This window comes from Myotis daubentonii, chromosome 3 (genome assembly GCF_963259705.1).
Source record: "Myotis daubentonii chromosome 3, mMyoDau2.1, whole genome shotgun sequence".
NCBI classification, from domain to species: Eukaryota; Metazoa; Chordata; class Mammalia; order Chiroptera; family Vespertilionidae; genus Myotis; species Myotis daubentonii.
The window spans coordinates 180,463,675-180,488,691 of NC_081842.1; the positions used below are offsets into that span (position 1 = coordinate 180,463,675).

At 44.0% G+C, this 25,017-nt stretch overlaps 1 protein-coding gene across 7 annotated transcripts in view; it reads right to left on the minus strand.

Moving 5' to 3' along the window:
- Positions 1–21,923, minus strand: part of PRKAA2 (protein kinase AMP-activated catalytic subunit alpha 2) — a 259,642-nt gene extending 237,719 nt beyond the window's left edge. For 5 of the 7 annotated variants that reach the window (XR_009451976.1, XR_009451975.1, XM_059689423.1 and 2 more), the window contains exon 1: positions 21,750–21,923. Coding sequence is in view for 4 of the 7 variants with exons in the window: in XM_059689423.1 (XP_059545406.1) it covers positions 21,750–21,843 (94 nt within the window). In the remaining 3 variants the exon portion in view is untranslated. The remainder of the gene's footprint in view (positions 1–21,749) is intronic. The other 2 variants (XR_009451974.1, XM_059689419.1) reach the window with 1 other exon arrangement.
- Between the last annotated feature and the right edge of the window lie 3,094 nt (positions 21,924–25,017).

Genomic DNA, 25,017 nt, shown 5'->3' on the forward strand with positions numbered 1-25,017 from the left:
ATTAGTACACAGTTATAATTACATCCAAAGAGTTGTCTCATCTCATAATCACATTCCACCTGACACCCAACAAATATTCCTAAAAATCTTGTAATACAGACAGATTTAAAACTAAGACTTTCTTCTATGTGTATTATAGCCACTAACTTTTCTAGGATATTAAATGAAATAAAAGCTTGCATTTATCAAAGTTTTATTCCCATTTATTTATTCAATCTAAAAACATTTTACTGAGTACCTGGAATGTGTTGATCAAAGACATGAAAAGAGAGGTTTACTAGGCCTCTACTTGGTGTGTGTGTGTGGTGGGGGGAACTTAAGCAATACAGAAGCTAAGATAAGTTTTGTATGGTGTTATATCTGTCTGAAGACTATCAGGGATACCTTATTTGTAAAGGGAGCACACGGATAAGAACAAACATTAAAAAAACACCAAAATGGATCCTTCTTTTTTATAGCTGCACTAGAGGCCCAGTGCACAAAATTCATGCACTCAGAGGTGGGGCATTCCTCAGCCTAGCCTACACCCTCTCGCAGTCCGGGAGCCCTTGGAGGATATCTGACTGCTGTGGAGGCTGGAGAGGCTCCCACCACTGCCACTGCACTTGCCAGCCATAAGCCGGCTTCTGGCTGAGCGGCGCTCCCCCTATGGGAGCGCACTGACCACCGGATGCTCCTGTGTTGAGCATCCACCCCCTGGTGGTCAGTGCGCATTATAGCGACTCGTTGTTCCACCGTTCAGTCTATTTACATATTAGCCTTTTATTATACAGGATAGTATTCCATGGTGTAAATGTACCACAGCTTTTTTATCCATTCATCTATACTAATGGCCACTTGGGCTGGCTGTTCCCAAAAGTTAGCTATTGTAAATAATGAAAGTATTTATACTGTAAGTAAAGACTGTATCCTAACATCTCTTGTATGAACATCATGGTGCATATATTCTAACTGGTGGTTCAGGCTTCTTAGGATATACCCTTTGAGATAACATGGAGGGACTGGAGATTATTGTACTAAGCGAAATAAGCCAATCAGAGAAAGACAAATACCATATGATCTCACTTATATGTGGAATCTAATGAACAAAATAACCTGACAAACAAAATTGATCCAGAGGCATGGAAGCATGCAACAAACTAACAAATCTCAGAGGGAAGGGTGGGGTGGGGGGAGCAGGAAGAGATGAACCAAAAAACTTATATGCATATATGCATAACCTGTGGACACAGACAATAGTGTGGTGAAGGCCTGGGGAGGAGTGAGGAGAAGGGAGTCAATGGGGGGGACATCTATAATACTTTTAACAACAACAATAATAATTTTTTTTAAAAGATACACCAACATGGACAAATTTTTCCATAATTTATCGTGTATGTAAGTAAATATTCAGATCGATACCTATTCTGACAGGAACACTAAGGAACATTCATCCACAGAACAACTATTGCATGAATGCCTACTATGGTAAGCACTACTAGGCAACTGGGATTAAGTGGTGAACAAAGCAGTTCTGTTACACTGCTAGCTGTCCCAATATCTATTCCACCCTTCTTTTCAAGACACGAGACTCCCAAATCACACCTGAGCACACCACACAGTTATCCAGAGTAAAGACTGTATCCTAGCATCTCTTGTAACTAGATGTGGCCATGTGACTTTGTAAGCAGAAATGACCCTAACAGCTTCTTCTTCATCCCTTCCTCCATTCTGAAGCCTAGAATTCCAGTCACCATCTTATACCTAAAAGACAGGATTAAGAATGTGGGAACAGGATGTGAGGGCAATCTGGCTGCGACATCTGTCACCCCACTGATCGCCAGGGTTGATTCGGCTGATCTGGCTGGCTAAGCGGGTGTCCCCCTCCTCCCTCACCGATCCATGTGCGTCCCTCCTGAAGCTGCGTGCTCAGTCGAAGAGGACGACCTTCCCTCCCCCCCGTCCCCCCCCCCCAGGAGAGGACCGGTCTTCGGTCAAGGGTATACGAGTAGCTGCGCTCCCCTGCTAGAACCTCCAAACAAGCTCTCAAGAATGTGGGAACAACAGGAGAAAGAAGCCCATACTTCTGACGCCATCAGGCATGACAACAGTCTGAAGCACCTGCTCAGCCTGCTACAAGATCATAAAATACTATTTTGTCTAAGCCAGTTTTATTTAGAAAATTCCTGTCTTTCACAGCTAAATTTAAATACACAATTCACAATACTTTAAATCGCAAAAGGCTTGAACTTACTTCTTAAAATTTCCCATTTTGCTGAACCATCCATGCATTAATGAAAATAAATTATACAATTTCTTGGCTTAAATAATTCTACAAACTTATCACCACTAGTTGTTCATCTTGTTTTTCCTAAATTATAGACAAATTATAAACAATACTCTAAACCTATGGACTTTTATGGGTGGGGGAAATATCCCTACTTAATCTATGCCTTTTTAGAGTTTTACATTTGATAAGGTAAAGAGCTGTCATATTGAAGAATGAAACTGATTGATATTGTTCTAGAAGCAGAACTGGGAACAATAGATACTCAACAGAGTCATCTGCCCTATGAAGCCTCTACTCACCTCCTTTTCCACCACTTCAGCCGATACTGAAAATGTCCTTTCTAATGTACCTTCAGTATAGTTTTTTCACAGGATGTGTAACACCAGTATTTACTTGATTCTCAGTTCATCTCTCAATACTAGGTAGAGGGCTGATGATCAGGTTCCTTGTAGTCTTTGTCTATTGGCAATAAATAGTAAGCCAGGAAAATGGGGCACAGAGAGGTTAAGAACTTGCTCAAATCATTCAGCTAAGTGGCAGGGCTGGGATTTAAACCCAGCAGCAAGCACCATCCAATATTTAAACAGAAGCTCAGCCATTTGTCAGGATTACCATAAGATAAATTCCTGTATTAAGTAACAGGTGGGAATAGATCAAGCCTAATTCCCCTTCCAACTCTTAAGATTTTTCTAGTTACATCCCCCAGGATCATTCCACACTGACAGGTATAAGTCTTTTACACGACTCTAACCTCTGGATGATTTTAGTGGCCATTTTTCTGGATGCTTTCCAGCTCTGACACATTATCTTGATGCACAAGAAGCAGTACTTCATATAGCTGCATTATGTAGTTCTACATACATACAGAACACTTCTCTTCCTATACACTATTCCTTATTAATTAACCAAAATACTTCCTCATTCAATTTTAATGTCATATAGTTTAAATTATTATTATCTCTATATATAAAAGTCTAAGCAACCAAACGACCAGTCAACCAGTCACTATGATGCGCAATGACCACCAGGAGACAGACACTCAACGCACAGGATCGGGCTCCCTCCTCTCTGGATCGGGCCTGTGGGGATCAGGCCAAAACTGGCTATCTGACATCCCCCAAGGGGTCCCGGATTGCGAGGGCAAGGGCCAGGCGGAGGGACCCCACTGGTGCACGAGTCCGTGCACCAGCCTCTAGTCTATATATATAAAAGGCTAATATGCTAAGTGTCTGTCCAACCTGTAGCTATGACGCACACTGACCACCAGGGAGCAGATGTTCAACGCAGGAGCTGCTAAGCTGCAGTGTGGCAGCGGCAGTTCTCAGGTGTTGCACCCTGGAACCAGAGAGGAGGGAGCCCAATTCCTCTACGGGCCACACAATTCCACCTTCAGCCGTGGGTTATGTTTCTGCTGGGGCACTGTCTGCCCTGAATCTGGTTTACTGCACATTTGCATTTGCATTCCACACCCTGTATGAAAGCAACTTTGCAGAGTACCCTCTAGCACTCCAGGACCCTTCTGGGGATGTCGGGGAGTCGGTTTTGGCCCGATCCCCAGACTGATGGATGGTACCACCCCAGGTGTGGCGGCTGGGGAGGGACTGCCGGAGGTTGGCTCCAGGGCGTGGTGTCTGGCCCATCTTGCCCAGTCCCGCCCCACTGGCCACCTTCTAATTAATTTCCTTTCAATGTGCATGAATCTGTGCACTGGGTCACTAGTAGTAAAATAAAGAAAAGGAACAATTAAAAATAAAGTATTGATTACTTTAGGACTGAATTATAATATGTTTATCTTCTAAGTTCAAAGAGTTGTCAAAATGTCCTTCTGCTATCAAAGTTACAGATGTACTGTATAATAATTTGAACTATGTCAGGAAAGAGAAAGCTTCAGTCCACATGCACACACACAAAAAATCTGCTTTTTTTCATATGCTCCACAGGACTAGTAGTTACATGTGGTATTTCTTATGCCTATACAAAAGTCCTTGACCTAGGTACAAAATGTGTTTGTAAGCAAACTTGTTGGCAGTTGAGGTTATCTCATTGGAATATGGCATTCATAGTGATATTCTACCAGGAAATTATTAGCATATGTAAGTAAAATCAAGTCTATCACCATATTAACAAACATAGCAGAAAGAAGTGTCTTAAAAACTTCAGGGTACATTTGGGATAGTATGACTTAAAATTTAGGTTACAAAAATGTACACTAAATCCCTCAGGAGGCTCTCCAACTGAAAACATAGGAAAGACCACAAAGAGATGGGCATCATCCTTCAGTAGTTAAAGATTTATTCTGTAATCCAGATCTTTCTCAGAGGCATGCATACAACTTCAGTAACAAGCTCCAGGGTCATTTGTAGTGGGGGTTATTTAAGGATAGTTAATGATTCTTTCCTACAAATCCAGGAAGGACAACTAGCAGGTGTCTGTCTATGTGTACGCACACATGCTAAATATTTTGTATATGTTTTCATTTTAACCCTAAAACAACTCTGAGAGGAAATTTTATAGATGAGGAAACTGAGGCTTACAGAAATTAAAAATGACTAGTAAAGGATGAAATCAGTATTTAAATCCAAGTCTGTCTGATCTAAAGCCTAGTTTCTTGATGACTAAATGATACAGTATCCTATGATTTTCCAACAAAAGATTTCGCTCGTAACATCTAAAATAACACATATTATAAGTACTATGGAATCTAAACGCCATATGTAATACTGATTTGGGGTTCGGGGAATGGACTCAGAATTCCGTGTTGAGATGCTAGAAGCACAGCTCTTCCAGTTACAATGGTATTTTTTACTACCTCAGTTGAAAGGCTCCTGTTATGATTGGAACGATCTTACATTGAGACCTTAATACAGGTATACAGAGTAGGAGGAGGGAAATGTTAGGAAGGAGAAATGAGTGAAATGAGGAATGAGCCTGGATAAGTTTTAGGCCCTGAGGGAGGCACATTTATCAATCCTCAGCCAACTCCATAATCGAGTTGTGTTCTTCTGGCAGGAAACTGGTGATGGCAGGGTCAGAACAGGTGTGGGTCAAATGACTCACCTGATTCACAAGTGAAGGCTCTTGAGCTAAATGAGAAAGGCTGACTAAGACCTGACAAGGCCCTGCTTGCTGACACATATATAAGTCAAAATAACACAAGGCTCCTTTCTTCTTCGCTCATGATCAAACAAAACTCAGTCTCATTGCTGTTCTCCAAATTTCCTTTTCCTGGAAGTCCTTTCAATTTTAAATTTCTCTAAACAGGAAGCAAGACTTTATGCCTTTTGATGAGGTACTGATTAAACAAATACTACCAGAACTCTAGGAGGTAAATATTACACCCTAGTTCACAGATGAGGAAACTAGGAATTATTGAGCAATGACTGGCAAGATGATATATTTGCCTCCAAAGCCCAAGCTCAAAAGTCACACCACTTTATCTCCCAATAACCAGGCTCTCTTGATTATAACATACTAGAGGCCCGGTGTACGAAATTCATGCATGGGGGGATGGGGGATCTCCTTAGCCCAGCCTGCACCCTCTCCAATCTGGGACTCCTTGGGGGATGTCTGACTGCCGGTTTAGGACTGATTAGGCCTAAACCGGTAGGCGGACATCCCTCTCACAATCCTGGACTGCTGGCTCCTAATCACTCACCTGCCTGCCTGCCTGGTCGCCCCAACTGCCACCCCTACCGGCCTGATCTCCCCTCACTGCCTCTGTGTGCTGGCCTGATCGCCCCTAACTGCCCCCCTGCCAGCCTGGTTGCCCCTAATTGCCCCCTGCTGCTGGCCAGGTTGCCAACTGCCCCCTCCCTGTCAGCCTGGTCACTCCTAACTGCCCCCTCTGCCGGCCTAGTCACCCCTTACTACTCCTCCTGCTGGACTGGTCGCCCCCAACTGCCCCCCCTGCTGACCTGGTCAGCCCTAACTGGTCCCCCCACCGTGTCGGCCTGGTCACTCCTCACGGCCCTACTGCCGGCCTGGTCACCCCACGCAGCCTGCTGTTCAGACATTTGGTTGTACCTCACTAACCCCGCTGCTGACCTGGTCATAGGCAGCCATCTTGTGAGGGTGTGGGGGTTAATTTGCATATTACCTCTTTATTATATAGGATTGGAAATGCATACTTGCATATTTATCCTTGTACCTCTAGCACTTGAGTTGGAAAATTAGGGCATAGTGAAGAGATGGATTCCACCAGGAATAGGCTAACTTTAAAAAATTTCTTTCAATCTAAGTCAATCAAGAATTCATAGGACAATCAACTTTTTACATAATCATATAAGATGGATCATTTACATGGAGTCAGGAAAAGTTTTCCAGTACAGAAGTCATTACTTAAAACTGCTAGTGAAAGAAAGCATTAGCATTGAGGCCAAAGATAAAAGATTTGAAAAAATGTTCAGAGATATCCTCACTCCATATGAAAGCAGAATCTGCCAGAAACACTCCCAAAGCATCTTAAACCATTCCCCTCTGATCTCTTTCCAACTCTGGTCCTTATGTGTCTATTATCTTTCTGTGTTTATCTTATTCTACATGCTTCGTGTCCATCCTCAAACTTCTTTCTTTTCCTACCTTCAAGCATCTCCCTTTTCATCCCCATTAATCGTCATTAAATATATTTACTGAATATAATTTTATGTTCCATATAACTTCTCTCTAAAGAACAACTGTGAAATGACTTTAAAACAAAATGAGAAAGTTTCTTATTTAGGCCTTTAGGTTTTCATTTTAGTTACCCTAGAGATTACAACATGCATCCCAGACTTATTAGAATCTAATATAAATTATTATCAACACTAATAAAAGAGAAAAATGGTAATTGGCGTACGACGATACCCTTTTCATTGGCTAATCAGGGCTATATGCAAATTAACTGCCAACTATGATTGGCAGTTAACTGCCAACAAGATGGAGGTTAATTTGCATATGTAGGCACAATTCAGGGAGGCAAAAGGGAAAGCAGGAAGAAGCCCCCTGCCACTGACAGTGATCGGAAACCCAGGGGGGAGCTAAGAGCTGGGGGGCAGAGGCAACCGCGGGGAGCTGGGGGTCCCCTGCCCAGGCCTGACACCTCTGCCGGAGGCCTCAGGCCTGGTCAAGGGGCCGATCCGGTGATTGGTGATCGGAGGGTGATGAGGGTCAACTCCTCTGACCAAGGCATCAGGCCTGGGCGGGGGGCGGAGCCGGGGATTGGGGGGATATGATGGTCCCCTTGCCCAGGCCTGAAGCCTGTGTCAGAGGCGTCAGGCTTGGGCGGGGGGTGGAGCAAGCGATCAGAGGGAGATGGGGGTCCCCTGCTCAGGCATGATTCCTGGGCCAGAGGCCTCAGGCCTGGGCGGGGTCCAGAGCCAGTGATCGGGGGGAGATGGGGCTCCCCTGTCCAAGACTGACACCTCTGGTGGAGGCGTCAGGCCCGGGCAAGGGGCCGATCAGGTGATCGGAGGGTGATGGGGGTCTACGCCTCTGGCCAAGGCATCAGGCCTGGGCAAGGGGCAGAGCCAGCAATCGGAGGGGTCTGGGGGTCCCCTGCCCAGGCCTGATGCCTGGGCCAGAGGCGTCAGGCTTGGGCGGGGGGCAGAACCAGTGATGGGGGGAAATGAGGGTCCCCTGCCCAGGCCTGACAACTCTGTCAGAGGCGTCAGGCCTGGGCAAGGGGCCGATCCTGCTATTGGAGGGTGATGGGGGTCAATGCCTGAGGGCTCCCAGTATGTGAGAGGGGGAAGGCTGGGCTGAGGGACACTCCCCCCCACACACACACCCAGTGCACGAATTTCGTGCACCGGGCCCCTAGTTTTTTATAATTTCCTAGACATTACAAGGATGCTAACACTCTTTAACTCTACTTTTCCTCTCCCACTTTTTCTGCTGTATTTTATTTCTACATGTATTTTAAGTACTTTATTATTTTCTTTTGTTGTTGTTGTTAGATAGAAAGGGAGAGAAACATCGAAGTGAGAGAGAAGCATCAATAGGCTGCCTCCCTCATGCACCTGGGTGGGAAAGAACTTGCAAACTGGGTATGTGACCTGACTGGGAATTGAACTGGCCACCTTTTAGTGTACAGAATGATGCCCCAACTAGCTGAGCCTCTCCAGCCAGGGCTACATATATTTTAAATCTCATAAGACTATTATTTTGTATAATTAATGTCTTTCTGCCTGAAGAATTCCCTTGGATGTTCCCTTTACTTTAGGTCTGCTGGTGATCGTACATTCTCTCAATATACTAGTACTAGAGGCCCAGTGCACGAAATTCATGCACTGGTAGGGTCTCTAGTGGCTGCCGACTGCCGGCCGGTACTCCCTCCCTTTCCCGGCCACCTGCCTCCCCGCCCCCGCTGCTGCCTCTGGTCGCTGCCTGTGGGGCCCAATCACCCCACCTATCGCCCCGCCACCTCCTGGCTCCCAGGTGCTAAGGGAGCAGGGTGGCTGCCCCACCACCCGCTGCAGCTGCTGGTCACCCTGCGATCAGATTGGTGGGGCACTGGGCCCCTGCCCAGATCCCTCAGCACCTGGGAGCCTGGTCCTGCTTTCATCAGGGCCTGCAGCGTCTTCACTGCTGCCTGCTGCCAGTGCTGCGTGGCCAACGCCTGCCATGTTCTGTGCTGTCCCCTGGTGGTCAGCACACATCATAGCAAGCAGTCGAACTCCCAGAACTCCCAGTAGAGGGGACAATTTGCATATTAGGCTTTTATTATATAGGATGCTTAACTGAAAATGTATTTGCCTTCATTTTTAAAGTATATTTTTGTTGGGTACTTTAGTTTGGCTCAGTTTGACTCAGTGGATAGAGCATCCGCCTAGGGACCAAAAAGTCCCAGGTTCGAATCCGATCAAGGGACATATCTTGACTGCAGGCTCCTCCGGCCCGGGGCCCTGGTCAGAGCTCGTGCAGGAGGCAACCAATTGATGTGTTTCTCTGACATAGATGTTTCTCTCTGTCTTTCCCTCTCTCTTCCACTCTCCCTAAAAATCAATGGAAAAATATCCTCAAGTGAGGATTAACAAAAAAATAAAATAAAAATAAAGATAACATTACATTGTTCCCTCACTTTCTGTTCTTGTGAAGAAAGTCAGCTTATTGTTGTTCCTTTGAAGACAATATAATATACATCTTTCATGCTCTGGCTGCCATAAGATTTTCTTTTAACAATTTCTCCCATCCCTGCAGAGACAGATGCAATCCACTCCAGTATCGGAAAGCCTCAAGCAAAAAAACTGGTTTTGAGCAGTTTTCCACTGATGTACCTAGAAATGGGTTTCTTATATTTATTCTGCTTGGAATTCATAGAGTTTCAGAATCTGTGGCTTGATTTGTTTAATTAGTTTTGGAAACTATTCTGCCTTTATCTCTTCAAATATTGCTTCTGTCCCATTCAGTCTCTCCTCTCCTTCTGGAACTGTATGGTAACTACTTTGTATGATTATCAATGTCTTGGGTTCAAAATGACATTCACATTCATAGAACACAATAGGCAGTAATCTAACACCAATTTTATTTAGCTTTTTAGAAGGATTTGGGAATGTAAACACAGCATATCAACGTGGTAGAATCAAATACATCTTTGTCAGGAGTCCTTAAAATATCCAGTTGCTGCTTCCTGGACCTTTCATCACACAGGGCAGACCAGGTTGTGGGGACTAAAACCCATACGCATGAATAAAATGTACTTCAGTAACCATTTAACAGCCCATTCATACAACTTCTAAGCCCCTCACCAGGGGTGCACTGAGTTAGGAGAGACATCATCAGGGAAGCTAGAGGTCTCTTTCCCTACAAATTTTATACTGATAAAAAAAGTAATGGTAATGTAGTCCCTTAAGTATTAACAAGTCTCTTCATAATCCTCCCAGTCCATAATCCTCCCGATCATTTTCACAACACTAGTATTTACTATTGTCTGATAACAGAAGTAAAAACAAAACAAAACAAAACAAAAAAAAGCAAATCACATTTATCTTGGTAGATGCTGGGAGAAACTGTGTTTAAACTTGAAGTCATCTTTCCACTGGGGTAGGGGGAAAATAAGCCTGCAATTAACTTTTTCTCTACAGGTTCCAATAATATATATGTTAGACTTTTCATTGTATTTCCATATGTCTCTTATACTTTCTTTCCATCAGTTTTGCTATCTATGCCTCAGTCTGGATACTTTCTTATAACCTATCTTCCAGTTCACTAATCTTCTCTTCAACATAGTACTAACTCAATTATTTTACTTTTCTGTTATAAAAATCCTTTATTTTTTTATAGATTCCACTTCTGTGCTAAAATTCTCCATCTTGAACATATTATTCAAAGTTATTTGAAACTCCATGTCTGATAACTTTATATGTGTCTTATCTACTAGTATGAGTTTGTTTCTATTGTCTTGGCCTTATCTACTGGAATGCTGAATATTGTGTGTGAAAAAACTGTAGAGGCACCAGCTGATTTAATTTTCCTCCAGAGAATAAATATGAGGCAGATCATCTTAATAGGATTAATCTGATTCTAGGAAGAGTATGTCTTTAGGGAATTGCAACCAAAACCCAACTGTTTACCAGGGACTCTTCTTGATAAGCTGAAAACCTGTTTTAAGTCCCCAGGACTTAAACTCTGCTTAGCTTTTCTGCCTTTTAGCCACTGCTCTCTGCTTAGACTCTTACATTTACTATTATTACAAATTAGCAAATAACTCAAAAGTCAAATAAAATGTTAGGCTCATTTTTCTTCTACTGACCACTGAAGTCCTGGCTGCCTTCAAACAGATTTTTAAATTTTCTCCAGATTTTCTAAATGTTCATGATTAAGGTTAATTTCATACAAGTTAGAAGTCATAGCCAGGTATGAAAGTCAATTACACTGGAAAAAAATGTATGCACAATAATGGGAAATTTACTATACTTTTTAAATAGAGTCAATGACTGAGATTCCCTTTGGGATGACACCTAACTTCTTTGGAACCATTTGTTCAGCAGCGATAAGCCATTCAGAGCATAATTCTTCATCTTATCCACAAAGCTACTATAATACAAGTCTAATTTCTTGCTGAAATCAAGTTCATAGCATATAACTGTTATACTACCTAACTGTGAACTAGTAGAGCACCTGAGTAAAAAGGTGGGTTAACCATATCTTAGTTGACTTAGAATTCAAATGTCAGGCAAGAATAACTTAAGTAAATTCTGTGATGATTAGTTTCCACTGTTTTCAACTAGTAAATCACCTTTTGTAATATCATTTTTAACACTTGTGGAAATGTATGTTTAAAATCCAATATGACTAAACACAGTAAATGCTTAATATATATTCTATTATTTCATTAACTGAGTCTGGGAACTGAAGTCAATTATAGAATACCATACAATATCAAGTTATAATCAAACACATTAAGAAAGAAAATAAAATTAACTAATAAGGTATTTATCAGATAAAGTAGGAAACTAGAAAAAGTATATGGTGTATTTAAAATATTTTATTGCACTAATTTCAATTATGATAGCTAGATAACTACCTTATAATTGATTTGTAATTTAGAAATGGAGAGATGTAAAATGAAAACATATTGCTCATGGTTCTGCTAATAGTATGGAGAAAAAAGGATTATGAAAAAAAGTATTTCAATAAAATGATACACTGGCATTCAGGATAAGTCAACTTATAGCAAGATCTGATAATTATTTTTAACTATACAAAAGGTTGTTTTAAAACTCTAAGGGCAAATAATTATTATTTTAAAAACAAAGGCATCACCAAAAGAAATACAGTAAAATGTATCAGAGGCAAACACTGTTAAACATAAGACACCACTTAAGCAAAAATACTGTTCCTGTGAAGGGGTGAAGAAGGTTTCTATTATTAGCAGAGATAAGAGCTGCCTGAAATTCTTTCCTGAATAACACCATACTAAAAATAAAGTGGTTCACAACACTTCAAAATAAACACATTGCTTTGCATATGCATTTCTATCACTGATAGGTAAAAAAAAACTATATTCAATCAGATTCAAGGTGCTTTCTCTTGTATTTGCCTCTAATAAATATACTAGGGAGATTTGCTCTCATTTTTATAACACATTCAATAATTTTGAGATTTTGTTCCACCCACTTACTCATTAGCTCTTGAAGGATTTAAAATTAGATCTTCTGCTAAATCAAATTAAAATATTAACTACTTTCTCTACAAGTATTTTTCTACCAAGAAAACAACAGGAATCTCAGAAAAATGGGACAGTGTTATTATTACAAAGCAGTATTACCAAATGCTTTAAGGAAAGCTAACATGGCTCACATGATAGGTGAATATTTTGGTGTGTTCTAAAAACAAACAAAAAAATAGATAAAGCAGTGCTGTGTTAGCATGGAAAAGGGAGAAAGTCCAAAGAAGTGAGGTAATTACCTCAGTATATGATTAAACTACAACAATCCTTTCTAATTTACATCGATCTCTTAGGACAAAGTTTGTAGGAAGGCATTTTTAGCTCCATCTATATTTTCTGTACTTTTTAAAAATGAATTTTATTTATTACTAGTGGCCTGGTGCAAGAAATTCATGCACGGGGAGAGGGGGGTGTCCCTCAGCCCAGCCAGCACCCTCTCCAATCCGGAACCCCTCGGGCCTAAACCGGCAGTCAGACATCCCTCTTGCAATCTGGGACCGCTGGTTCCTAACCGCTCACCTGCCTGCCTGCCTGATCGCCCCTAACCACTCTGCCTGCTGGCCTGCTCACCCCCAACTGCCCCTCTCGTCAGCCTGATCACCCCCAACTTCCCTCCCCGGCCGGCCTCATGGCCCCCAACTGACCTCCCCGGCCGGCATCATGGCCCCCAACTGCCCTCCCCTGCCAGCCTGATCACCCCTAACTGCCCTCCCCGGCCAGCCTTATGGCCCCCAACTGCACCCCCCTCCCCCCACTGGCCTGGTCGCCCCTCATGGCCCCCCCAGCTGGCCTGGTGGCCCCACGCAGCCTGCTGTTCAGTCATTTGGTCATCCCTCACTAACCCCCCTGCCGGCCTGGTCGCCCCACGCGGCCTGTTCGGTCATCTGTTCGGTTGTTTCAGATGTGACAGTCACTTAGGCTTTTATTATATAGATTTTGGTTCTACTTTAAGGAGATATAGCCTTAAAAATGATCCATGCATGCAAACTGCCAGCTGCTGCTCACACTTTCCTCCCTTGGTGAGTTGTATGACTGCCACCAGGAAATCTGGAATGTGTATGTTAGTGTTGCATACATGCATTGCAAGTGGTGTACAGGAGAGGATGATGAGGAAGCAGCACCTAAAGAATTAGAGTTTTCTGTACATATTTGAATGAAATATGAAAGAAGACCTGGGAAAAACAAAACAAGAGATGGTAAACTCTTCTTCCCATTAAACTCATCAAACAAATTCTTGGTCTCAGAATCAGATCACAGATTATTCTCATCACTCAGACAATAATGAGTTTAAGTACACAACAGACCCTAATGTACAAAAAAGTACCTCAGAGTTAAGTACTTTTGAGTATTTTCTACATTTTCTCATGTACTTCGGACAACTGTGTAAGGGGACATATGGTATTATTCTCTTTCTTATAGATCAAGTGACTTTGACGTAAGGCCACACTGCTGGTTTACAACACAGCTAAAGTTCCACACCAGGTCCTCCAAATCTAGTATTTTCTCTGTACTATATAACATGCTGCCTTTGTGGACTTACTCTGAATCTATTCACACTTATAACATTGTTTCCTTTTGAGAGTCAGTCAACTGATCTCACAAAATGAACAAAGTTCATTCAGAAGTTAGGAACACATTTACCTATGTTGAAACAATATAAATGATATAACAGCAAAACAAAAAAATCTAAATAGCACATCATTTACCTAATTATTTAAGGAATATGACTGAATTGATTTTGAGTCAAAAACTAATCTTCCAGTATTTGAGAAAAAATGGTTTCATTATTTGAACTATTTCAAAACTAAAATCAGTTCAGCTAATAATTTATATGAACGCTCACCATTATTTCCATTTTATTCTTATTTTATTCATGTTCCATATCTGTGAGAAAACAAATTACATGACTTACCCAAAATGGATACTGCATTTTAAAATAAGCACTAATAATTAAGTATCATACAGCACAAATAAATTAGTCATTTAGAACCAAAAAATAGGGGCAGGTTATTACAGCTCTGTTTCAAAGTTAAAATCAGAAATGAAGGCAGCATTTCTAAACACAGCGAACACTTAACACTTCACAGAGAGTGCGAAATTTATTCACAAGAGCCATTTGTATGGCAATTTATCTTTTTAAAAAGCCATTTTATGTACCTCAACTAATTTAATCCTCATAAAAACTCTAGAAAGTAGGTAGGCCAAGTGTTGTTATGGCCATTTTACAAAAGAAGGAAACAGGCTCCAAGTAATTTAATGGTTTTCCCAAAGCCATACAACTAGGAATGCAATGGAATTAAAATCCAGGGCTAATTAATGTTTTCCAAAATCAATATTTTTTCTAGGATACCAAATCATTTTTACAAGTTCTCTTTAGTATGATGACTAAAGGCTACTGGTAATCTTAGTCAAGGTTACTGTTATAGGTAAAAAACCTGAAATACCTAGTCTTTCTAACAAATTTGGGATAGAATTCAGCATATTCATCACATAAGAAATGGAATGGATTGAGGTATAAGAGTAAAAGTTGGGAATATAAAAATACACATTTTAAGTAGACATATGAAGTTTCAAAAAATCTTTTCATTCTCCCTAAATATGAACTAAAATAAAGACATTTAAATCTATTTTCTCAATCCTTGATAAATATCTAAGAACATGTAAAATTATATCCTTGTAGGTTTGAAACTCACAAGATAACATACTACATATGTATGCATTTTGACTGTGCATTCCATATAGCACAGACTCTGGAGTCAGGGAGCCCTGAATTTAATTGCCCATTCTGCCACTTACTAGCAATGTAACCTTGGGTAACTCACTTACCGTAAGTATCTGACCTTCAATACTTCCTGTGTAAAATGGAGATAATGCCAAACTCAGAATTACTCTATAGTACTTAGAATATAGTAAAAACTAAATCAAGTTGTAACTTTTATCACTAAAGTGTCACAAACGCATTTTCTTTTTCTTTTGTTCTACATTACATGTGTATTTCAGCTCTGGTCTTCAGTAATTCAAATTTCCATTAAACCAGAAGGAAAAAAATTAAACACAACCATTTTTTAAATTAAATCTTTTTAAAAATCAGTTTAATGATCAAGTTGTAAAGGCCCTGACAGACTGACTGCACGTTACAGTATTCTCTTTTAGGAGAAGAAAACAAGGTCCAAAGAAGTTAAATGTATTGTTCAGTCCTTGACACTACATGGGAGTCAGAAACAACCCCAGCAAGGGCCCAAAATACCACAGGACAACATTCAGGTCCAACAACTGACCAGGTAGTTGTCTGGAATTCAATTTACATTTGAGACATGTATTCACATTTTTTAAACGGCAACATTGCACCCTGGCTGGTGTGGCTTTGTTGGCTGGGTGTCCTCCCATGTACCAGGAAGCTGCTGGTTTGATTCCTGGTCAGGGCACATGCCTGGATGCATGAAACAGCAGATCAATGTTGTGCTCTCACATTGATTTTTCTCTACCTCCCTGCCCCTCCCTCTTTCTCTACACATCAATAAACTATTGGTTGGTGTGTTTTTTTAAAGCTAACACTGCTTGTTAAAAAAAATTTCAATGAAAGTTCCATTTGCTCATCTTTTTAGTTACCTCAAAAACAGGTGGGGAATTAGTAAAACATTTACTTAAATTCTTGAAAGCCAATTCTGCGGGCCATTCAAGTAATGAGAAAGTAATCCTTGATGTAACTTTGCTGGCTACAAAGAATCTTAGTGTGCTTGCAAAGTATCCCTTGGTGTCCAATAAAGAGTAAGTATTTCAAAAACCAAATCAGTCCTCACTTTGAAAATGCAGGCTTCTTTTAAAATAAACAATATTTTTACATTGCAAATGTATTTTTTTTCTTCAAGTACTCTTTGTATAACACAAAAAACAGATCTATTCTTTTAAAATTTCTATCACCTTTACTAATTTATGTAAGAACTGAACAAGTCTACAAGAGCTCTCAAACAGCAGTTCCACCCTATACTGGGAAGAATAAGAACTGAAATGATCAATATGGAAAACAAATTTAAGTAAAAAGTATTGCTGTTAAACTCTGTCAGCCCACATAATGTTTCCATAAGTAATCTTACAACAGAATAATGAAGTAGAAAATTCAACTAAGAACATTTTAAATAAGGCTTTAGTTATTTATCAACAAATAGAAAAGAATTTCCATGTACTTTTAAAAAATAACTTGAAACTAGTGCTACTAAATAAAAACTTTGCCATTTCCAAAATCTATAATTAACATGACAATAACGAGAGAAGGCACATAAGATATTCCTCAATTTCCATGTTTCTATAGCCATATAAAACTAAATAATTTATTAATTTTTTAGTAGAAATTAACCATACAAAGTCTAAATCTATGACAATAAAAAAATGCATGGGTGTTCAACAAAAGGTGCTGGACAATTGGATATACACATTCAAAAAATTGACCTTAGACCCTCATTTTATTCCATATTCAAAAATTAACTCAAATGGGTCATAGATATAAATGTAAGAGCTAAAACAATAAAACGTGTAGACGACAACATAAAAGAAAATCCTTGAGACCTAAAGCAACAATTTGTTAGATATAACACCAAAAGTATGGTCCATAACAGAAAAATAATCAATAAATTATACTTCATGTAAATTCAAAACTTTTATACTTCAAAAGATACCATTAAGAAAATGAATCATCAAACAATAGACTCGGGAAAAATATTTGCAAAACGTATTCAATATGGGACTTGTATCCGAATTTATAAAATATTCTTATAACTCAACTTAAGCGATGGCAAACAATCCAATAAAAAAAAAAAATAAGTAAACATTGGAGTAGACATCTTATCCAAGAAGACATACAAATGGCTAATAAGTACATGAAAGGTGTTCCAACATCAGTGGTCATTGGGGAAATGTAAATTAAAGCCACAATGAGATACCATTTCACACACGTTAGAATGGCTATAAGATAGACAATAACAAATGTGGATGTGGATGTGGCAAAATGAGAACCCTCATACGCTGTTGAAGGGACTGTAAAATAGTACGACTACTTTGGAAAACAGTTTGCAGTATCTCAAAAAGCTCAACATAAAACTATGATATGACCCAGCAATTCTATTCCTAGTTATCTACCAAAGATACTATGATAACATATGTCCATACAAAGACTTGCATGTGAATGCTTGTAGTGGCATTATTTGTAATAACCTGAAACTGAAAACAATGTCCATCATCTGGTGAAGGTATAGACAGACTGACATACCTACATTGGAATATTGTTCAGCAATAAAAAGGAACAAACTACTGGCACATGTTATGCCAGGCATCAATCTCAAAAATATTATTAAAGAAGCCAGATATGAGAGACTCTATATTGAATGATCCCATTTATAAGTGTCCAGAGAAAGAAAATTTATAGACAGAAAATGTTATTGGTTTTCTGGGGCTGAGGGTAGGAATGAGAATCTATAATAATAAAAGCATAATATGCTAATTCGACTAGACATCCTTCCAGACAACCTTCCGGACCAAACCAGGGCTGCGAGGGAAGCCTGGGTCCTGGGTGTCTGCCAGCAGCCAGAGGGAAATCCGGGTCCCAGGTGCCAGAGGGAAGCCGGTGCTGGCAGCCAGTGGAAGGAAGGCCTCCTCTTACACAAATTTAGTGCATCAGGCCTCTAGTTAACTATAAATGGGCATGAGGGATCCTACTGTGGTGATGAAAATCTTCTAAAATTGATTTATGAAAGTTGAGCCACTTGGTAAAGTTACTACAAATCACTGAATTGTACACTTGGAATGAGTGAATTTTATATGTAAAATATACCTCAATAAAGTTGTTTTTAACAATGCATGTGCTTTTGTTTCTTGTCCCTTGAATTAAATGAATGACTTTAAATTGTAGCAACTTCTATAATTTTTATTAAACAAACAATTGTACTGCCCTAACCGGTTTGGCTCAGTGGATAGAGCGTCAGCCTGTGGACTGAAAGGTCCCAGGTTCGATTCCGGTCAAGGGCACGTACCTTGGTTGCGGGCACATCCCCAGTAGGAGGTGTGCAGGAGGCAGCTGATCGATGTTTCTCTCTCATGGATGTTTATAACTCTCTATCCCTCTCCCTTCCTCTCTGTAAAAAAAAATCAATAAAATATAAAAATACTTAAAAAAACAAACAATTGTACTAATTCTAACCTCGGCTGGGAAAACCACGATACAGAGGCTCTAACACAGTATTAGGAACATCACTACGAATGGTTGCTCACTGGCTAGAGGCCCTCTAGGAAGAGGATTTCTCATAAATCAAAGTACCTTACGTTGGTTTATATTTTAAGAAGCCAGTGCCTGGAAGCAGCTCGAGTACTATATACAAGAGATTTAAGTTGTGCTTTGGCAATGGGCCAATTGATTAGATGGGTAGTTTAGTCTACATTCAGATTACAGTTAAAGAATGTTTTAAAATAAACAAAAATTTTAACACAATTTGGAAGAAATAGGGTAACTTATATACCCTGTACATGTCCAGATATCGAAGGCACCATTTGCTTGAGTAACAACTTCCTAATGTTGAAACACAATAGGTCTCAATGATCTTTAATGACATTTCAAGCATTAATCCAATCCCATGGATCTTCCTACATTCATTCTAAATATATTCTCCTCACTATCCACCCTATTTCTGAGGTTTTTCAAAAATAACCTAGAACTTCACAGCCCTCATGGGACTCTAAAGAATTTTACAAACTTTTTATGTCTTTACACAAATACCGCCTTGTCTGTGAGGCCTTGCCTGACACCTTATTGAAAACTGCCAGCCTCACAAAACTCCCTGGCCTCCCTTCCCTGGTGCATTTTTCTCTGATACATATAGTGAGCACTGTTTCTCTTCCCCTACTGCGAGTATAAGTTCCACAAAAGGGGGGCTTTTTATCTGGTTTTGTTCCTTGCTGTATCTCCATTGCCTACAACAGTGCCTAACATAGTGTAGGTGTTCAGTAAGTGTTTTTAAAAAAATGAAAGGGTATCAGATATATGAAATAAAAGCTCATCCTTGCCACAAATATACAATGAGTTCATTCTATTTAACAAACTTAAGATTAAAATATGAATTTTAAAGAAAATAGAAGCCTCAATAGTCTCCAGGCTGCCTAGCCAACATTTCTATAGCAAAAAACAAAAAGAAGGGAGGGGGGGGGGGAAGCCAACGTTTTACTTATAATTCTGGATTTGCAACAATCAAATGGAGAGTATTTTTAATAAGCTGGCTCGAGTTCTGGGGAGAGGGAAAATTAACTAAATCCCATGTGACTTTTGTTAACAACACAAAAAGTAAAGTTTAATACTTAACTAGTAAGAAGTAAAAAATTTCTAAGGCGGCCTGTTTTCCTCCACCCAAAGTGGGATTCCATCACCAACAAAAACAGACCTCAGTAGAATCTGCTTTAGCAGCTCTGGCCTCCGAGGCCCACACCCCCACGAGAGGCGACACCAAGGAACCTTTTTTCTCCCTCCATCCCCGTACCCCACCCCACCCCACCCACCCCCCAGACCATTTCACACACGCCAACCAACCTTCAGACTCCGCAGTTCCAATCAACCCCTGACCCCAGGCAGCAGTATCCCAGCCCCTCCACATCCCCTCCACAGTCTGCCCACCAGCCAGCCCTCCCCACCTCCCAGCCCCTCCACATCCCCTCCACAGTCAGCCCAGCAGCCAGCTCACTCCACCTCCCAGCACCTCCACATCCCCTCCACGGTCTGCCCACCAGCCAGCCCTCTCCACCTCCCAGCCCCTCCACATCCCCTCCATGGTTTGCCCACCAGCCAGCCCTCCCCACCTCCCAGCCCCTCCACATCCCCTCCATGGTCTGCCCACCAGCCAGCCCTCCCCACCTCCCAGCCCCTCCACATCCCCTCCATGGTCAGCCCAGCAGCCAGCCCACCACACCTCCCAGCCCCTCCACATCCCCTCCACAGTCAGCCCAGCAGCCAGCCCTCACCACCTCCCAGCCCCTCCACATCCCCTCCATGGTCAGCCCAGCAGCCAGCCCTCCCCACCTCCCAGCCCCTCCACATCCCCTCCACAGTCTGCCCACCAGCCAGCCCTCCCCACCTCCCAGCCCTCCACATCCCCTCCACAGTCAGTCCAGCAGCCAGCCCTCCCCACCTCCCAGCCCCTCCACATCCCCTCCATGGTCAGCCCAGCAGCCAGCCCTCCCCACCTCCCAGCCCCTCCACATCCCCTCCACAGTCTACCCACCAGCCAGCCCTCCCCACCTCCCAGCCCCTCCACACCCCCTCCACAGTCAGCCCACCAGCCAGCCCTCCCCACCTCCCAGCCCCTCCACATCCCCTCCACAGTCAGCCCAGCAGCCAGCCCTCCCCACCTCCCAGCCCTCCACAGTCAGTCCAGCAGCCAGCCCTCCCCACCTCCCAGCCCCTCCACAGTCAGCCCACCCCACCTCCCAGCCCCTCCACAGTCAGCCCACCCCACCTCCCAGCCCCTCCACAGTCAGCCCACCCCACCTCCCAGCCCCTCCACAGTCAGCCCACCTCACCTCCCAGCCCCTCCACAGTCAGCCCACCTCACCTCCCAGCCCCTCCACAGTCAGCCCACCCCACCTCCCAGCCCCTCCACAGTCAGCCCACCTCACCTCCCAGCCCCTCCACAGTCAGCCCACCCCACCTCCCAGCCCCTCCACAGTCAGCCCACCCCACCTCCCAGCCCCTCCACAGTCAGCCCAGCAGCCCGAGTCGCGCAGCAGGAAAGAATGGGGTGGCAGGGACTCCAGCCTGGCCAGAACTGGAGGACATTTTGCACTCCATCCCGGGTCTGCCCCTTTCTGTGTGACCTTGGGCGTGCTCCTCAACCACCAGGGGTCCCCGTTTGGTCAGCTGCAGGGCGAGGACAACACCTGCAACAGCTGCCGTGGGGATCAATGAAACCGCATGTCAAGCACCCACAGGGACCGGGCACGAAGTGGGACCTCGAGCTCACGCGGAAGGGGTGGCATCGCCAGCCCGCCCCTACGGCCGCAGAGCCCGAGGGCACAGACCCAACAGTGCAGCTCCCGGCTTCGGGGACCGGGGCACAGGTCCGGGGGAAGCCGGTCCCGAACCCCGACCGGCGACAGGGCGCTGCCCTGGCCCCACGACGCTGGCCCCCGCCCGCGCCCGCGCCCGCGCCCGCGCCCTCGTCCCCCAGCCCCAGCCGCCGCCCTCCCGGGCGCTCCACCTGCCCCAGGCCCGTGCCCGCCCGCCCGCCGCCCGCGGCTCCCCGGCTCCGCGCTCCCGGCCCCCGCGAGGAGGACCCCGGCGCGGCGCGGAGGGTACTCAACTCTTCACTTTGCCGAAGGTGCCGACGCCCAGCGTGTCGCCCAGCACGTAGTGGCCGATCTTCACCCGCCCGTCGTGCTTCTGCTTCTCAGCCATCTTCGGCGCGCGCAGCCTCGCTCAGCCGCCGCCGCCGCCACCACCGCGGGCTCCCGGAGCGGTGCTGCCTACCCACAGTGCAGCGGGCGGGGGAGGGGGGGCGCGGAGACACGGGGGGCGGGGGGCGCGCGGGGCGGGGCCGGGAGCGCCGGGGTGGGCGTGGCGGGGCAGGTGGCAAAGGCCAGCAGCCGCGGGTGGGGGCGGGGGCGGGGCGGGGGGCGCGGAGCCCGGGCGGGAGGGGAGGGGAGGGGAGGGAGGGGGCCGGGGGCGGGGCCCGAGCGAGGGGCGGGGTGGGTCAGCGGCGGACAGGTGTGCGAGGGCGGGGTGCGGGGTGCGGGAACGGCGCCCCTGTCCCTGGGGGAGGGCCGAGGGCGAGCGCGGGCGGTAGGGACCTATTTGGGGGACCCCGCAGGGGCTGGCAATGTGAGGGTGAGGTCTGGGCCGCATCCCAGGGCGTGGACAGCGGTGGAAGGAGAACTTGGAGGAGAGAAGCAGGCCCAGTGGGGGAGCCGGTGTGAGCCTGGGGAGGCCGGCTGGAAGCGGACGGGAGGCTCCTCCAAGGGCAGGCGGAGGGCGCGGGGAGCTTCTCGGTTCTCGATCCGGCTGCGAGTGTTCGAAACCGGGCACGGCCCATGGGGAAACGCTTTGCTCTCTTCAGTCGTCCGCCTCTACGGATATGCTAGTCATCAATCACTTTGTCCTAAAGACGTAAGAACCCTGTCCGCTCGAGCTCCCAATTCTCATTTACACAAAGGTCTCCGATAAATCGCAGCCACCATGTTTGCTAATTGCATTTGCACACATGCTTCTATGAATACATAGTGTGTAGACATACTTTGGGACAGAACTGCGCAGAGATGGTGACAAAGGAAAAAGGAAACAATGTAGTGAACATAGAGAGTCAAATGCATATGGACAAAGAAATGGTGAAGAGCAAGAGTAATCAATATAAGAACACACATTAAAGAATAAAAGTGACAGCCCTAACTGGTTTGGCTCAGTGGATAGAACGTCGGCCTGCGGACTGAAAGGTCCCAGGTTCGATTCCGGTCAAGGGCATGTACCTTGGTTGTGGGCACATCCCCAGTAGGAGGTGTGCAGGAGGCAGCTGATGGGATGTTTCTCTCTCATTGATGTTTCTAACTCTCTATCCCTCTCCCTTCCTCTCTGTAGAAAATCAATAAAAAAAAATTTAAAAAAAGAATAAATGTGACAAAGATAGAAGTGGGGGTAAAAAGGGGGAGCAGGGGAGACGGACTAGAAGCATGATGCCCAGACACAGCATTAAAGACTGACACGAATTTAGTAATGAAGTGATTAGGTATCCCTTCTTCCTTCCTCCCTCCTTTCCTTCCATCCATCCTTCCATATTGTCCTATTCTTTTGTTGCCTGTCTTTCAGGACTTAAAAGTTATTTGCTGTTTGGTAAGAAATGTTTAAGGATTAGTTGAACATTTTTAATATTATGTATGACAGAATTTCAAGGTCACATTCCTCCAGCAAAAAAAGTCTCATCACACTGTTTATATGTAAAGAGAGAAATATATTGTACAAAAAGGATAAGATGTAACAAAAGTTTATTTTCTGAGAAGTAAAAAATGATAAAATGGCAAACATATATCCATTCTCGTTTAGACACCAAAACAATCTGAGAGCTGATCACAGCTTATAAATTATAGATATCACAGCTGTTGAACAGAGGCTATTTTTGTTCATTCTTGAGATCATCTTACTTGCTGACAAGAAGTATCATTTCAGAATCACTCTACCTAGCTGGCAATTTAGGAGAAAATAGCCAGTTATTTTTGATACTGAACCTTCAGTTGGTTAAAGGTCACTCCTTCAGTATTCATTCAAGTGAGTGAGAAAACAAAATACCTATTCAGCTTTTGAGATGCACATATGTCTGTCTCTTGTTCTAAGATCCCATTAAAAGATGTTAAAAAGTCTGTTAGATTGATTTCTTGATACTATGCAAAGAGAGAATATAAATAAATATTTTAACACATTCTTCACTGCCTTAACTATTCTTAAAATATAAAAGCCCAATATGCAAATTGTCCCTTCTACCAGGAGTTCTGCCAGGAGTTTGACTGCTTGCTAAAATGTGTGCTGACCACCAGGGAGCAGCATGGGTCATGGCAGGCGTTGGTGACAGGGTGCTGGCAGTGGGTGGCAGTGGAGGTACTGAAGGCCCCAGTGGGCCCCAACAGGCCCCAATGAGAACGGGATGGTGGAGCAGGTGTGTGGGCAGTGCCAGGCCAAGGCTGGTGCAAGCCACTGGTAACTGGGTGGGGTCCAATGGCCCTACTGATCCGATCACCTGACTGCCACCCAGCTCCCAGGCACTGAGGGAGCCAGGCAGGGGCCCGATGCGCTGCCGATCCGATCGCAGGGTTCTCTTCAATCGTCCTCCTCTACATATATTATACTCATCAATTAATTCAGCACCTGGGAGCCGGGCGGTGGTGGGGCAATTGGCAGGGCGATCAGGCTCTGCAGGCAGCGACCAGCAGCAGTGGCAGGGGGCAAGTGGCCGTGGGAAGGGAGGGAGTACCTCGCTGGCAGCTGGCAGCCACTAGGGACCCTACCAGTGCACAAAATTTGTGCACTGGGCCTCTAGTTTGTTGATAATTACAACTAAGTTATTATCTATACTAATAAAAGGGTAATATGCTAATTAGACCGGGTCAACCAGCCATCTTCCAGATGCCTGACTTCCTTCCGAACAAAGCCATGGTGGTGGGGGCCGAGGCAGAGGCAGTTAGGGGCAATCAGGCCAGCAGGGGAGGGCAGTTGGGGGTGAGATCAGGCTGGCAGGGGAGGGCTGTTAGGGGTGATCAGGCAGGCAGAGGCAGTTGGGGACAAGATCAGGTCAACAGGGGAGAGCAGTTGGGGCAAGATCAGGCCAGCAGGGGAGGGCAGTTAAGGGCAATCAGGCAGGCAGGCAGAGGCAGTTAGGGGCAATCAGGCAGGCAGGCAGAGCAGCCGTGGGCAAACTACGGCCCATTTGAAATGAATAAAACTAAAAAAAAAAAAAAAAAGACCGTACCCTTTTATGTAATGATGTTTACTTTGAATTTATATTAGTTCACACAAACACTCCATCCATGCTTTTGTTCCTGCCCTCCGGTCCAGTTTAAGAACCCATTGTGGCCCTCCAGTCAAAAAGTT